Source organism: Pimephales promelas, chromosome 22 (genome assembly GCF_988280905.1).
Source record: "Pimephales promelas chromosome 22, fPimPro1.hap1.1, whole genome shotgun sequence".
In the NCBI taxonomy this organism is placed as follows: domain Eukaryota; kingdom Metazoa; phylum Chordata; class Actinopteri; order Cypriniformes; family Leuciscidae; genus Pimephales; species Pimephales promelas.
In genome coordinates this window covers 19,295,601-19,312,393 of record NC_142790.1, presented here as the reverse complement: position 1 = coordinate 19,312,393, position 16,793 = coordinate 19,295,601, and the positions used below count along the sequence as shown (strand labels likewise).

Here is a 16,793-nt window from a genome sequence, read left to right as displayed (position 1 = left end):
GTGTAGGCTACGTCACGTTGTACAGTTGAGAGACGGAGGCGCCAGAACTGAACTGATAGAATGCACTGTAACACGATACTACGATATTTCTTCAAAAGCAGATCGTGGAGACATTTTAATCGTCCACGATTAAAAATCGTCATATCGCACACCCCTAAAACTTTCAATTACGAGAGAAAAAAAGTCACATTTACCTTTTTTTTTTATTCTGTGGCGGTTAACAAACATATGAGGAATGGTTCACCCCAAAATGTATGTTGTTATTGTTATGACTTTATCCCTTTACAAAAGGGGTTATTAACAGCAGAATGACATGATGACAGCATTTACATTTTTGTCTAAACTGTACCTTTAAGTATAACATGCTAGATGTACACTGTAAAATAAAAAAAATAAGATTAGAGGCACTATAACAAACTTGTCTTAAGTGTGTAATGGAATAGAGTTGGGGAAGATAATGGTGATCTGAGCAGAGACCATGACCAGGAGGTATTTTTAAATCATTTTTTATTTAGCAGAAATCTAAATGTTGTGCCAGAGGATTATTGTATGGTTTTGCCACGAACATGTTTGTGTTCTTTACATGATCAGTGTCATATTGCACCTTATACTCAACTAATTTTATAGTGTCCTCAACCCAATTGGGATCTCTCAATACATTGAGGATGTTTCTATTTTTAAAGTCCCTTTTAATATATATATTGTTAAAACAATCATCTCATGTTCCTTTTACGATATTATGGAATATGAAAAACTTCCCCAGAAAGTTTTCTGATGCACATAGCACTTGCTTTATGTCGTATAACAAGGTGAATTTTTCTTTTTCCCATTTTTTGTGTGCACTTTATTTGGATATTAATGTTATGGTACAAGGTTTTGGATATCATGTTTTTGTTAAAAGGTTTAAAAGAAACTGCTGAAAGCTTTCTGTTAAGATCATATTTTCCCCTTAATTTCTCTCTCTCTCTCTCTCTCTCTCTCTCTCTGTATCTCTCTTAAACTAAAGTCTTATTTTACATGCAGTGAAATTGCACAGAAGTAAATCTCTATATTTGGAGATATTGTTGTACAAAAAAAGGCCATTGAAGAGCTAAATTTTGAATTGATTTTGTGCATCTGAAAGAAAATATTTCTATTTCTTTACTAGTTTTTTATGTTTTACGTAATTTACTAGTGTGTATCATTCCTCGTTTGCTGCTTATTAAGAAAGACTTTGGATGCTTGTGGCCTTTTTTTCTTATTTTAAACTGTCTATTTAAGTGATTTTGGAAAGAGAGAAAGATTTATATTAAGAAGGATTTGTCTGTTATTTCAGTTTGTTATGTTGTGTGCTATCCTTTGTTATATATTATAAGTGATAGCAAGAGGTGATTTGCACTTCAGAATTTTTTTTTTACTTTTCAAAGAAACCACTCTCCATAGTACCAAATTCAAGAAATATATTAACTTTTTTCCTAAACTAGCACTCAACATGCAATACTTGCCCATATGTATTAAAACAATCATGAGTGTGACTGTTCTATATGCTATGTCTTAGTTAACTTTGTGTACATGCAGTTGTGCTGCTTCTGTCAGCAGAATACTAAACAATACAAAGTCTAGCGGTGCTAATAAAATTAAGCTGTATTTTGTCATTTATTGTATTGGGTAGTATTTATTGTCTGTAACAAAATAAAATTATCATTTCAATAGTAAACTAAATTAAACATCACACCAAGCATTTTTGTGTTTCGTTTTTTGCTTTACTTTGAAAGGCAAATATTATCTCATACAGACTATAATAGAAATGTCACATGAACAATAATACAATATAAAACACAACATGACACAAGAAGCTCTGACCATAATAATAGTGTTCAGAAACAACATTTCCACAGGCTTACTGGAAAAACCTGCCCACATTTTTGTAAAATTCGAAAAACATAGGCTATAAACTGTATAAACACAATTAACTGCAGTTTCCTGAAATAAACACAAGGGGCACCACTTATTTTAATAATATAATATTTTAACTAATTATAATTACTAGTACATTATCGATTAATAAAGACATGGATTTTCTGGTGTAGTAAACTAGCTTGGTAGCTGTGGTACAGCATGGCACTTGGAGTGTGCATAGGCTACACCAAAAATCCACATCTACCTTTATGGTCATCGACGTGATTTGCCAAGTAAGACATGGCCCTGTATCAATGTTCCTGTCCCAAAATGTAGTCCTTACCCAATCCCTACCCCTAAACCTAACCCTACCCATAACTCCTCTAAAATCAGAGGGTAATGATAACACTGATGTTTAAAGGTGCAATGTGTAAAAAATTTAGTATCTATTATTAGAAATGCAATATGACATCCATAACTTTGTTTTCAGTGGTTTATGTGTTTTTATTACCTTAGAATGAGACATTTATATCTACATATATGAATGGCATCCTCTTTTATGAAGGTTGACAAATTGTGACGTCACGTTTCTACCGTTGTTGACAGCGAACAAACGGCGCTACAGAGCGCGTTTTGTCACTACCTTGAAAAAGAAGCCACAGAAAGCTTGAAACTAGCCATAGACACCGTGAGTAGTGACTTTCCCCTTGTCAGTGGTGTAAAAGTTTCATGTAACTTAGTTCTTCTCCCTCGCTGTGTTATGGCTTTGCTCTGTGGGGATAAATGTGCTGGTTACGTTCGTCAGACAGCTGATTAGTACTCTTGTCATTGACCGTAAAACAGTAACGTTACTGGAATCTTTGTGGTTCATGTTGGTTAGTCTTCCCTTTGTCCAATAGCTGATTTTAAATCAGTTTATACCGTCTTTCCTTTATGGTACAAAGACTCAATGGACAGCACTGGCGTTGTCTCTCATTTTTGTGAGTCGAAGACTGTTGAGACGAACTCCCAGAACTGTAGCACCAGATGCATATTGATTCTCCCGCAGTATGCCGATCCATTTCCTCTCGCCCTCATCATACCTGAACAAACATGAACCTTTTTATTTGAACATATCAAAAAATATCTGTAGGGCCTATATTAGTAGAGATGCACAGTATATCAGTACCATATTAATGACTGGCTGATGTTGATTTATTGATATTGAATTTTTAATTGCGCATGCTCATTTCAAAGTTCACTTTTAGCATTTAAATAGATTCATTTTAATGGTTTTAATTTATTTAAACTTAAATCGTCTCCCTTTACTGAAAGACTGATTGGTGTAGTGAACGAGCGCCTCACCTCCAGATGTCATTCATCTCCTCCGGCATTAAATCATCGCTGTCCTCTTTGGGGAACATGGCAAAACCACCCACAGCATAGAGGACACCACCCACATTGACCAGGCTAAGAGAACTACGCTCCTGGGGAAACTCCACAAACTCGGACCACCTATAAGATAGAGAGGGTTATGGTTAAATATTAAGTTTAATGCAAGCGAATGAATGAGTTTGTCACACAATGCGGATCATTTAACGCTTACTTGTTGGTTTTGATGTCATAGACCTCAACGCTGCCTGTAAGGCCAGTGTCCGTAACACCAGCTGCCACGTAGATCTTGTTTTTTTGGATGGTCACCCCAAAAAGTGAGCGTGCAGTATTTAATGAAGCCAGATCCATCCACTGATGCTTTTTAGTGTCATACGCACACACTCTATTCAAACACTCTCTACAAAATACGACAAATATGTGTAACTGTGAGATCTGTAACAGTTGAATGAACCTTTGAATGTTAGTTTATCACCATTTCCACAAAAATGTTAAGCTGTTTTCAACATAATAATAATCAGAAATGTTCATTGAGCAGGATAGTAGCATATTAGAATGATTTCTGAAAGATCATATGACACAGAAGGCTGGAATAATGATGCTGAAAATTCAGCTTTTGACATCACAGGAATGAATTATAGTGTAAAATATACTCTACTATAAAAAAATGTTTTAAATTGTAATATTTTTTGACAAAATTAGTGTTTTTACTGTACTTTTTATCAAATAGTGCCTTGGTAAACATAAGAGACATCATTATTTTTAATGTTATTATTCCAAAAACACAACCGTAAGTGTATCATGTTAAATGCATATTTCAAAACAGAAGCCAGAAAGCTTATCAACTTACTTTTTCTCTCCCTTTCCTCCGATTACATAGATCATTTCATTATGAGACACTACTCCATGGCCATATACTGGGTAGGGAAGAGGATCCGACTCTGCCCATTTAAGATATCTTTAAAAAAAAAAAAAAAAAAACAGGGCTACTTGAAGTATCTGGAAGATTCATGAAACACAAAACAAATATACAGCTGATCTTCAAATAATTATCGTGGCATCAGTACTTACTGTCTGTCATAAACCATAACTGTTTCCAGAATGTGTTCTCCTTCTTTCATTTCTTTCCCTCCAATCACAAAGATGACGTTTTCAGCCTCACCCATCCCGAACAGGAAGCGGGGGGAGGGCATGGGAGGCATACCCATCCAGTCTGATGTTGCAGGGTCAAACTGTATAATATATCAATTTTAAAATTAAAGTTATTGCTTTTAGTGCATGCTTGTCAGCTGTGAAGTCATTCTAAACATTGACAAAATAAACTTAAAATGACAAATTAACCATAAAAAGACTAAAAAATTAATTTAAAAAATAATGATGACTTATCCTACACTATACAGATTTAAAAAAAAAAAAATCTCTCTACAAAGAGAATGCCACTCCCTCTAAGGCCTTGTCCACACGGACACGGGTATTTTTATAGCCAGAGTTTTTCGTCCTGCGTTTAAAAAAAAATCCCGTCCACATGAAAACGCAAAAACACGTCATCAAGCACTGTCAAGAGCATGCCACACCAGCAGGCGGTGATATAACCCTTACCGTAAAGCCACATTGGCCAATCAGAAGCATAACAAAACGTTTTTACAGGTTCCGGTAGGCGGATAACGGCGCTGACGTCGCAAGGCAAAAACCCTGGTTTTACTGTCCACATGACAACACTCTAACTGGCGTTTTTGAAAATCCTCATCCTGGCAGGGGTTTTCAAAAATGTTCTGTTTCAGTGTCCTGATTCTGCATTTCCGTGTGGACGAACGGCCGAACCGCATAAAAAAAGTCGCGGTTATAAAAATACCCGTGTCCGTGCTGTGGACATGGCCTAATACTACTTGAAACCAGCTAGCAAATAACAAAACTAAAACCTCTTGGTTTTTCAAGTTTTGCCAAAGCTTTCAGGTTTCACAGAAAAGATGTCAATGTCTGTTAACGGAGAAGTCATTCCCAACAAACACAAAGGGTTAGGGTATGGTTTCAGTTTGGATGTTTCTTTGGGAACCAATTACTAATCTTCTATAAACATTGCAGGGAGTTTGTCTGTGTGTGTTATTACTAAATCAAGAGTAGCGTCAGTTCTGGCAGGTCACATTAGTCAAGCTAACACAGTATATAAGCTCCTTCAGTAGCCTATCAGCAGCTATCGCGTTTCTCAAGAGCAAATTAGCCTCCTCCCTCCCCAGCTCCTCCTCTCGTCAGTCAGGATTTGGCATTCTGATTACCCCTGAATCAGACTAAAATTCTCTAATTATGTTGTACATTAAAATTAATTGATGATATCTGCAATACATTCAAGTTGAATCTGTTCTGTTTACCCTTGCTGCTCTGCACAGGGACTTCTCACCCAGAACAGAACCATACCGCCAATCCAAACTGTATGCTAATTGTTAATCATATTTGACGATAGTGGTCCTGACAGAACAACAACTTATCCACAATGTTGTTATTGGTAGTCACTTGACTATGACTACTATATCCTGTCTTAAGTTTCATAGAAAGTATCACTCATTTAAATCCAAATTGGTAAATATAGCTGGGTAAGATGCAAAAACATGCTGATCTGTTTACTAATGTTGTCAAAGATTTTTTTAGACCACATAAACTTTACAGTGTGAATGATTTTACCTGCAAAAAGTATGAATAGATCTGTTCGTCTTTGCTTTGCTCATCAAAAAAGAGTCCACCTGCCACAAATATCTGGTTTTCCTTTGTGACCAGACTGCAGTGGTTTTTAGGGATTTGGGTTGAGATTGCCGCCACATAACAATCATTTCCCGTTGGGTCATAAGCCACCGATGCAGTGTCATTGATCATGAAGATCAAGTCTCTCAGGAACATCCCGAATCGCAGATTGTCATTCAAGATGCCTGGAAGTAGCTCCTCCTGCTCTTCTTCCTTCTCTTCATCTCCCTCCTTCTGTCCTTCCTCACCATCACTCTTTTTGCTTTTGATCTTCTTGACTTCTGGAAGCTTCCCAGCATGGGCGTCTTTGACCAGTTGCAGTTTCTTCATGATCTCTGGGTTCGAGCTCAACCATTCATGTTCCTCCACATTTTTGGTGAAGTAGTCCTGAGGAACCAGACGTAATCTGATGCAGTCCAGCAGACTCGGTAGGTCCTTCAGCCTCTTTTCTTGGTCATGTCCAACCCACTTGATCAAAGCCTCAAAAACATCTTGCTCCGCTTCTACGTTCAAAGTGTCAGACGCAATAACGGCCGCCAATTCGCTTGGAGTCAGTTGCAGGAATTCTTCATCCCGGGCAATAAGCTGGAAGCGCTCGCAAGCAAAGTTCCTCCCAGATATGGCCAGACGAGGACAATCCAGCATCAGTCCTAGTCGAAAAATCGCCAAACAGTTGCTCAAACTCAATCGCTTTTGCAGGAACGAGACACATACAGTGAAAATCGAGGGGATTTGAAGCATGTTGGCCAAGGCGAAGATGTCCTGCACGTTTTGCTCCGTCACATTGATGTTCGAGGTGTAGAGGTACTTCAAGATCATCCCCATGACACCAGGCTCGACATCCTCCAGTACGATCTCCTTCTGTTTACTCTCCTCCATACCTGACTTGAAGAAAGCTCTGAAGTACGAGCTGCAAGCAGCCAGGACCAAACGGTGGCATGGAAACTCTTTGTCTTTGATCTTCAACACGCAGTCAACCATCATATCGCTCTCCAGAAGATCGTATAGACCATCTTGCAGCAGGGTTTGCTGGTACATGCGTGGCTCCTCCATGGGATCTATAGGTATAGCCATATTGATCGCGTACTATCCCTAATGGCTAGTCCAGTGCTCTCTCTTCCGCACTTCTGTTAGGGGTTGAGAAAGAAGAGGCAGGGTTGAAACAGTTCCGCTTTGCCGTCAGGATTTCAGGCTTCATCAGCTGTCCCAATGCTTCAACCAAACTCCAACTGGGGGCTATTTATAGATCCTTCACAAAGATGTGAAATCCATACTTGTACATGTGAAACACAACCCCCTGTCCTGTGCAACAGCTGACACACTTCCCCATGGGAAAGACAGCAGTCAGAAGAAGCACTGGCCTTCTGGGTGAGATCACAGGCCACTAGATAGGACCTTTATGAGATCATGAATCACCCTCATGATTTATTAATTTTATAGACTATTTTATTGATGATGGGTTATTTTATTAAAGGGATTCGCATCTTGTAATATTGCTTAAAATACTTAACTTTCCATACATTTGTTATCAAATGGCGCTTTTCCACTGCTGGTACGGCTCAGTACTGTTCGGCGCAGCACGGTTCGGATCGTTACGCTTTTCCACTGCGCGGTACGACTCGGCTCGGTTCGCTTTAGCACGATTTGCTTTTCCACTGCAGTTAGTACCGCTTCAAAGTGGGTGGGATTATAGTTTATCCGCTCCTCGGCAACCAATGAGAGGAACGTCTGCACTTCGTCCACTGATCTCGATTCAGTTTTCTTTCTTTCTTTTATCTTCAAGCAAGTCAAGCAAGTAGTTTTAAAACAGGTGCTACAGCGGTGGCTGTTACTGGCTATTTCAATCTAGCGGGTTTAATGTCTCGCAAATACAATGACGCTAGTAGGGACGATTCTCTCTGACTCTGACCAATCAGTGGTCAGCAGTGTGTTCACGTCACATTTTAGTATCGGTACGGTATGCTTGGAACCTCAACAGAGGTGGTACCATTTAAAGCGAGCCGTACCGTACCATGTAGCCACAAGTAAGTCGTACTGAGGCGAGCCGAACCGTACTATGCAGTGGAAAGGTGCCAAAACGTGCCGTACCGTACCATACAGTGGAAAAGCGCCAAAAGATCCCAACCTGAAAAATGGCCCAAAAATTATAAATCGGTAACAATTTATTTTAAGGCGGCATAGTTACACGTTACATGTACTTACTATAGTAATTACAGTAAATAGTTAATAATGTACAGTAAATAATGCATAATTGCAAGCAAATAAACAACGTCACCTTAAAATTAAGTGTTACCAAATAATCTTATATTATTCCAAAGCCTTTTGTGCTTGTTGACCTCCGGAAGTTATTGTGTAAGTTAAGTTGCTTGGAAGGATTCAGTTTGAGCAGATGTTTTATACCATCATCACTGCCATCTAGCTCATATTCAAGATCTCAAACATATTCTCAAAACAATACATTTTTAACATCTTCAAAATCGTGTCTCACTTCAAAAAATGAATGAGGAGGAGGCTAGTGAATGACATCCCAGGTCACTAAAGAGGGTTAAAAAAGTACAAAAAAATATCTGGTTAATATCAACTGTTCCCCAAATTTTATTTATAAGGAGGCACTGGTGAGAATATCAATAGTTTACATGTGGTCATTGGTTACCTTAACGGTTAAACAAATAGAGCTTATGCCAGTTAATATAAATATCCTCGAGTGAAAGGGGTTTCATGACATCAAAGATCATGAATGTTCTCAATGGCATTCATGCTTTTGTGAAGTGTCACAGTTTAATTTAAGCAACCATGTCCTCTGTGATCAATCTGTGTCAATAAGAACTTGAAACATGAAAAGCTTCGAAAAGAACTAGCAAGCTGACAAAGAGACATACACATGGTCATTAATGAAGATTATTTTAATAGATATTACAACTTCAAAAAAATAATCTTTGTGATCTTCAGTCCATTATTTTAATTTGAAGGGTTAGTTCACCTAAAAACTCTGTCATCAATTACTCACACTCGTGTCATTCCAAACCCGTAAGTTTTTTGTTCATCTTTAGAACACAAATGAAGATATTTTTGATGAAATATGAGAGATTTCTGTCAGTCCGTTGACAGTCTATGCAACTACCACATTCAAGCCTCAGAAAGTAAAGACATCATTAAAGTATTCCACGTGACTCCAGTGGTTTAACCTCAGTTTTATGAAGTGACGCAACCTCATAAAACTTTTATTACTTTTATGATGTCTTTACCTTTATCACACTACCTTTCTAGGGCTTGAAAGTGGTAGTTGCATAGGCTGTCAATGGAGGGCCTTTACTAACCAGATATTTTCAACCTCAGGCAGTAATAACTACTTGTATGAACACTGGGTATTTGTATTTGATTTAAATTAAAACTTGGTAATAAAATTAGTAGTAATAAAGTCGATCGTCTATGTTTTTAACTACAAAGCACTCGTTTGAAAATCCTATTACATATGTAAAACTGTAGTGTCTGTAATGTTGAGAAATTCTGTAAAAATGTAAATAGTGGTTTGGATTGCAGCATCTTACATTACAGTCTGGTTAGTAAACATTCTTTTCCCTATTTCTAGACTATGGTACACACAATGTGTAAGAAAACCATTCCGTTTTTTTTTTTTTTTTTTAAATATAATCATCATGTGTAATCTCTACTCTGCCTTTTGCTTGTTTGGGTCCACAGGCTGGGTGGCAGCAGCGTCCATCTGGGTGATGCTGGGGTCTGTGGAAGTGGGTGCAGGAACAGGAGGTGGGATGGGGATTGGGATTGGGATTGGGTCTGGATCGTCAATCAAAGCTTGTCTTCTTTCCTTTTCCTTAATCAGCTGAATCAAGCAGTAAGTGACGAACATCACAGTGATGGTGGTGAAAGGGAAACCTGACAAACAAAATACAGTTTGACAAACATCAAATCTTTTGGTTTTTAAAATGCATTTAAATTGCTCAAGTACCTCCTCAGTACTTTACCTTTAAGTAACAATCTATTTGCAACCAGTTTGGCAAATTCAAGACTTTTCAGGGCCAGGACATTGTAAAGGACAATTGTCCAGAAGTTGAAGGTATTAAACACAGCCCTGATCCTGCGCGACATAGAATCTGATATCGCCATCTGTTGGTGGAAGTAAACATTTGTTACCAGTAATTTAATATTTATCCAACCACCAGGTGGAGCAGTAGAAGACCTTTTTAGCACAAACAAATTAATATTTAACCACTAGAGGAAGCCCTGAAGCACTAATTATCATTAGGACTTTGAATTGAGTACCTGACTACAACATCCATCAAATTATTACTGGTCATATTTCTTTAACTTACCTCAATTGAAATAAAAGGTTCCATGGAGAAGAGTTTTGCGGTCCACAATTCAAAATTAAGGCCAAAGCAGTTTAAGAAAGACCAGATGAAAACCACCCAGCTTGGTCCCAGCCAGAGGGCCGTGATGCCAAACGTGCACAGAGAGGCTATCAGCTCATCCAAAACGTCCTCATGTTTTCCGCCTAGGTAGTTATAAACATACCTATGGAGATGACAGCATTCTTTGTTAAAATACTGATGCTTGAAAGTATTGTGTAAAGGGTTAGTTCACCCAAAATCATTTACTCCCCCTCAAGTGTTTCCAAACCTCTTCTGTTGAACACAAAAGAAGATCTTCTAAAGAATGTTGGTAATCAAACATTTGACTGTACTCTGTAGTCATTGACTTCCATAGGAGAAAAAAAAAACACTATAGTCAATGGCTACAGTTAACTGTCTGGTTACCGACATTCTTTTGTGTTTAACAGAAGAAAGAAACTCATAAAGGTTTGGAACAACTAATGATGGCAGAATTTTCATTTTTGGGTGAACTTTCCCCTTTAAAAGTCTGATATGTAACAATGTCAGTCATACTTGCATAGAAATTCGTTTATTCCTCGATCAAAGTGTCTGTAAAAAAATGGAATGGTTTCATCAATTTAGAATGATGAATTTAGGTTTGTTTTACTGACTATATCAATAACAATTTATGAAAAATAAAAAAAAGGGGGCTCACTCACGTCTCGGAGAAAACATAAAGCATTGTAATGCATTTCGGGGGTTTGGGAGGGTCCAGGTGATCCAGTCTTGATACTGTGTTTATCACTCCAAACATCACTGCCGCTTTCACCCAATCATACACCAGATTTAAGTAGGCCAATCCAACTGAGTAGAGTAACAAGAGAAAGGCTATGGTAGTCTTTTGGCCATTGATAAACTTGAGCAAAGTAAGTGAATACTAACACACACATGCTTACCGAGGGCCCAGTCAGAGATGTGTTTAAGCAGCTTCATGTCATTAGGAATGGTCAGAATGTACATGAAGTGAAAGAGGACTGCCACTATCATAATAACCCCCAGGTGTAGCAGGGCCTGGATGGAAATGTTCCACATCTCCCCATCCTTCCTTGTCAGGTCAGGGTTATTGGCCTGGTGGGGTGTCAAAGGGCAACGCTATTCATTTGTAAAATAATCAAACCATTGTTTAATCCGGTAAATTTAGCTGCAGACCTGAATGTAGAACTTGTCGAAGGTCATGATGGGTCCGAAGTAAAAGAAGGGGAGGTAAAAGTTGTATTTGAGAAGCTCTAGGATGCTGTAGTTGCCGTCTTTTCTCTCACAGTTCTCAAGAGCGAAACTCATACAGCGCATGACGGTGAAACCACAGCCGCCGTAAAACAGAAGAGGACGGAGATCAAAATTGCCAGTCACAAAACCTGCCTGAAAGACGAGCCATCTCAAATTAACACAATCATAATCACAAATAATAAAAATTATATATATATATATATATATATATATATATATATTGTTCAATATATTTTATTTGTTTCTGTTATTTTAATAATGAATAATGAGAATGATTTTTATTAAAATAAAAAACAATGATTATCATTATTGTCTTCAACATCATTTATAAACATTTAGATTTCACTTTATTTTAATAATAAAAACAATATACAATAAGCAATAGTTAATGACAATATGGTAATTATTGTTTTTTATTGTATTATTTATTAAATACAATTTATAATTTCAAATATGTAACCTTTATAAAAAATGTTTTACTAGTACTAATAATAATATAAAAAATTAATAATAATAAATGATAATAATGTAATTTCTTTTTAGTTTATTTGCTTATTTATTTTAAATAGAAATGTATAATAAAAAATGTATAACATTTATAAACATTTTATTTGTTTATTTTTATTAATAAAATATATCTTTTCATTTTGATAATAATAATAATATAGAATATAAAAAACAATTATAACTTATAACTTTAATTTATAATTAACAAATTATATTTATAACATAAACATTTAGATTAAATTTTTTTTTCCATTAAATATTATAGCTTTACTGTAGGACTATTTACATTTTTATATTTTTACAGTGTCAGTGACATGCCTGCCAGGAAATGAAGGGCTCCATTTTGAAAGTAGCCAATGTAGTGAGTCCAGCAACGAAGCAGAGCCACCTGAGCTTGACCAGAGAGATGCTATAGAGCAGCACACAGTGAGACAGGATGAGCATGACGTAAGCCCAGCCCATACTGGTGAAAACTGCCAGCATACCGTACACCATGAACACCAGAGATCTGTACTGTGGGATGGGGAAAAAATTAGAGAATGAGCCTCTCAGGTTGGCCGTATGGAGTGATGAATTTAGTCAATAGTGTCACATGTAACACAGATGTGTCTGGACTTTCAAGAGCCACCTGCGGAGCCAGCAAGGAGCAGATCTTGGCAAAGATCACATGACCTGAGAGTGCAAAGATGATATGCACTCTGAAGGTGGAGAACCACATCATCCACTCGACGTCAGCCGTGTCCTGCAGAGCGACACTGATGAATCAGAGTCCACATCACAACAATATTCAGATCCAGTATGAAATTATACATACAAAATCTCACCATTTTTCTGCCAGAGTAGTACCATCCTGGTTGAACAGTGATCTTGAAGGTTTTTTTGTTGGAATTTGCTGAATAAAGAATCATAAAGTCATGTAATGCTCCGAATAAAAGATGTAAATACATGGATGCAAAAAAACTGCTTATTCATTGAAATTATTACTAGCATAGTCAAATCGATTATTCGTGATTAAACGCATCAAACATAAAAGTTTGTGTGTTGTGTGTATATATACTATATACACTATATATATATATATATATATATATATATATATATATATATATACATAAACTTTTATGGTTAGATGTGATTAATCGATTTGACAGCACTAATTATATAAATGCAAATGTAGTAGTTTCTGTCATAAACCCACAATAATACCTATCAGCCATTTAATTCTTAAAGGGGGGGTTGATTGCAATTTCACTTTTTTCATTTTTAAATAGTGTGTAATGTTGCTGTTGGTGCATGAACAGTATCTGCAAAGTTGCAGCGCTGAAAGTTCAGTGTAAGCAGAGATATTCTCTTTTAAAAATCAGGAAGTATGTTGCCTACAAAAACGACCCGATTGGGTCTACAGCTGGGTTTTAGACATCACTAACCCACACATTTGCATCAACCCTCCCTCCGGAAAATGTAAAAAAGGGCATGCGGATATTTCTGCGGCTCATCGAGTGTGTTGTGTTCACCCAGCTGTCAGGTCTTCTGTGTTCGAGCTTCCCACGGACGCTGTCAACAATGGATACAATTTATGTTTGATTATGTTCCTGAAAATGGCGATCATAATTTAGCTCTCTGTGCTGCGCATTTTACGACAGCTTCCAGAATCTCCAATGGGCTATATGCACGCATAAGTGACGCAAGGATGCTCAGTTTCCGGTTGGGGAGATTAAAGTGGAGGAAAACTGAGGAAAACGGGATTATTGCAGAGTCTTCAAAATGTACTGCCAACCGTCTTTGAAACGAAACTTTCATACGTTTAGATGTAATTTTATATATAGTTATGTTTCATATAATTTTTAAAAGAAGCATAAACACAACGAGGGATGTCTGTTTTTGTGACTAACGTTTCTTTAGTATAACCATGGAGTATAAAATTCAATATAAATTCTCGGTATTGCATTGGACTCTACGATCGGCGGAAGTTATCAAACATCCTTAAACCTTCACCGGAAATACCGCCGTGCATAGAGCCCATTCAACAACTAAAACATGAAGCAGTTCCAACTTTAAAACAAGCAGTTGTTGAGCCACAACCTGAAGGTAAGCAAGACTTAATCATTTTAAATGTATTTGTATGTATAATTCCAGACGTAGCCTTGTTTTATTTATTTTTTTCAAATACCAGCGCTGGCTTTATAGCCACTAGCTACTAGTAACAGTTATGCTATTTTGTGTCTACGACAAACGCGTACAAGCATTATGGACCTGAATTTTGTATAAGTACTAATGTTTTAAACGTATTTTTCATGTATATATGCTTTATGACGTTATTTTCGATTTGATCAAGAACATTAACTAATGCTAACGCTGTTTGAGTGTAATATCAGTAACGTTAACGTTAGCCAGTCAGTTGCTTTTGTTGCCAGTCAGATGCTTGTGTTAAACAAACGTGTATAAAGTAAAAAAATGTAGCTAATGTTAACTATCATTCAGAAACGTTTAGTGAGAGGCGTGTGTGGTGAGGTTCTGCTCGACTCTCCTCATCGCCGCTTTCTCGGTCTGATTCTGCCTCAAACTGATACGGCATTTCGATAAGGATGGCTGACGCGAAACAGACATTCCGAAGCTTTGCGAGATCCCGACCCGAAGCGCAGATGATTCGAAACACTGATCCGAAGCGTGATTCAAAACACCCACGTCACGGTTTGTTAGGTAGGTCGTTCGGGAAAGATCACACAAACATACTTATCGCGTGAGCAAAGTGCACACAGAATGCCTATTCTTAAAGTCTTGTGGTGTTTTATGAAGGCAAAAAGCCATATAATGGTTTCGATTTTAGTTAATTGGCAAAATATAACGCTAGAGACCATGTTAAATAAAGTTTTTACATCTCATATGTTCAGCAAAAGGTGGAATTGAATTTGGGTTCGAGCGCATCAATAGCTCTTTCACTAACTAACTTTTTACACGCTCTACGATCTACGCCACTGTATAAGCATGTTTTTGATAAAAAAGACCCCCCCCCCATATATATATATATATATATATATATATATATATATATATATATATACACAGTATATATAGACAGATTAATAGAAAGAACAGCAGAGAAATGAATATTTTTAAATAAAAATCTATAAGAAAGTGAGACATTGTGGCTTGATTTGTTTTATTGATATTAATGTTTCATGACCAAAATAACATTATGCAATGTGAAGAGACTACAGGTTACAAGCATCATATATGCTTGTATAAGCAATACAATAATAAAAAAACAAAAAAAATTTTAATGGCTCGTTGTAAAGGTTGTTTCAGATCAACACCTGCACCACTAGGTGTCGCCATGGAGACGGGTGTCAGATTGATTCGAAGCCTCGAAACTATTTAGCACATTTGCTTCAACTGTTTCATTGCTTCACAAAGCCTCGATCTGCCCATCACTAATTATCGACCATTATTTATATCTGGACCGGAGCACAGACACATTTCGCCCACGAAGGTAATGGGCGTTAACCATCCGGACAACGTGAGCGTCAGTTTAGCCAATCACCACACACCAGCCCAAACTAACCAATCTGAGCCCACTGCCTGTTTCTGAGGGAGTGGTTTCATAGACTCAGGAAGTCGACCTGTCGTTTATATGACAGAGGAGAGTGCGGCTTACAATAAAGGTGAAGTTTATGAAAAATAAGACTTTTAAAAAAAGAAAAACTACGAATACATGTTAAATTGCACCCCATAAACACAATCATGCAAAGAAAAAAAGCAGTAAACCCCCCCCCCCCCCTTTAAAAAAAACATTGATGTATATATTATAAGAATGCAAAAAACTGCATATTCAATGATGTTATTACTGTATATTGAATGTAAATGCAAATTTGATCTTGAACCCACAATAGTACCTTTCTCTTTCTCTGTTCAGTCTCTTGGTATATATTAATACTGACATATGATCCCACTGCGTACTTTGCATAGCTTTCTGAGGCAAGTCTTTTTCCTCATACAGCAAACTGTAGCACTATTTCTTTGCTCTGCAAAAAGTGATCAGTTGACTGAGGAAAACCATTGCCTTAAAGTGATTAAGTAAATACACTTTGATTTAATTAAGTTAAGTAATTGAAAAAATTAAGTTAAGTGAACTTGACAACTTCCCATGACTTTTTTTTTCCAATTATGCATGAAATTTATTTAATCATGTTAAGGCAACTGGTTTCCTCACTTTTTAATCATCTGATCACTTTTCACAGTGTGATTGTATATACATTTATGAGTAAGAAAAGGATTTCAGGTGGATGTTACAGTAAAATGGTAAAAAGCCTCACAGAATCCAATCCAGAAACTTTATTCTTGCAGTGACATAATTTTATGGTCCCATCAGAACATATGTTCATGTATACTTACAGCTGGACACGTCAAATATCCATCGGGCAGCCCAGAGCATTGCCATACACAGCACCACATTGTACACGTAAAGCTCATACCTCGGAAGAGCTGCTTTGACCCCCATTGTACACAGGACAACCTAAGGTGCAGTTTGAAGGAAGAAACAAATCTGGTGTCAAATTTGGCCATTAAAATATTTCCCAACCAAGACAGCCAATGAGTGCTTAAGATCCTACTAAAAATAAACCTTGGTAATTGGTAATCTACTATGGAGTGAAAGAAATATTGCAATGTTACTGTAGCTCAACTTGT

The 16,793-nt window shown here is 37.1% G+C and overlaps 2 protein-coding genes across 2 annotated transcripts; both read right to left on the bottom strand.

Moving 5' to 3' along the window:
- Positions 1–2,588: 2,588 nt before the first annotated feature.
- Positions 2,589–7,268, bottom strand: klhl40b (kelch-like family member 40b). Its single transcript, XM_039666951.2, has 6 exons — positions 5,926–7,268; positions 4,321–4,481; positions 4,100–4,207; positions 3,464–3,649; positions 3,223–3,372; positions 2,589–2,960 (listed from the first exon to the last, which is right to left on the bottom strand). Exons 1-6 carry the CDS (start codon positions 7,054–7,056, stop codon positions 2,825–2,827), a joined length of 1,872 nt encoding a protein of 623 aa, XP_039522885.2. The 5' UTR covers positions 7,057–7,268; the 3' UTR covers positions 2,589–2,824.
- A 1,608-nt stretch (positions 7,269–8,876) lies between these two features.
- Positions 8,877–16,793, bottom strand: hhatlb (hedgehog acyltransferase like, b). The gene is made up of 11 exons (XM_039666954.2): positions 16,500–16,793; positions 12,932–12,999; positions 12,736–12,849; positions 12,426–12,620; positions 11,523–11,732; positions 11,270–11,441; positions 11,033–11,177; positions 10,887–10,922; positions 10,314–10,515; positions 9,966–10,107; positions 8,877–9,876 (listed from the first exon to the last, which is right to left on the bottom strand). The coding sequence occupies exons 1-11, from the start codon at positions 16,603–16,605 to the stop codon at positions 9,650–9,652; spliced, it is 1,617 nt and encodes a 538-aa protein (XP_039522888.2). The 5' UTR covers positions 16,606–16,793; the 3' UTR covers positions 8,877–9,649.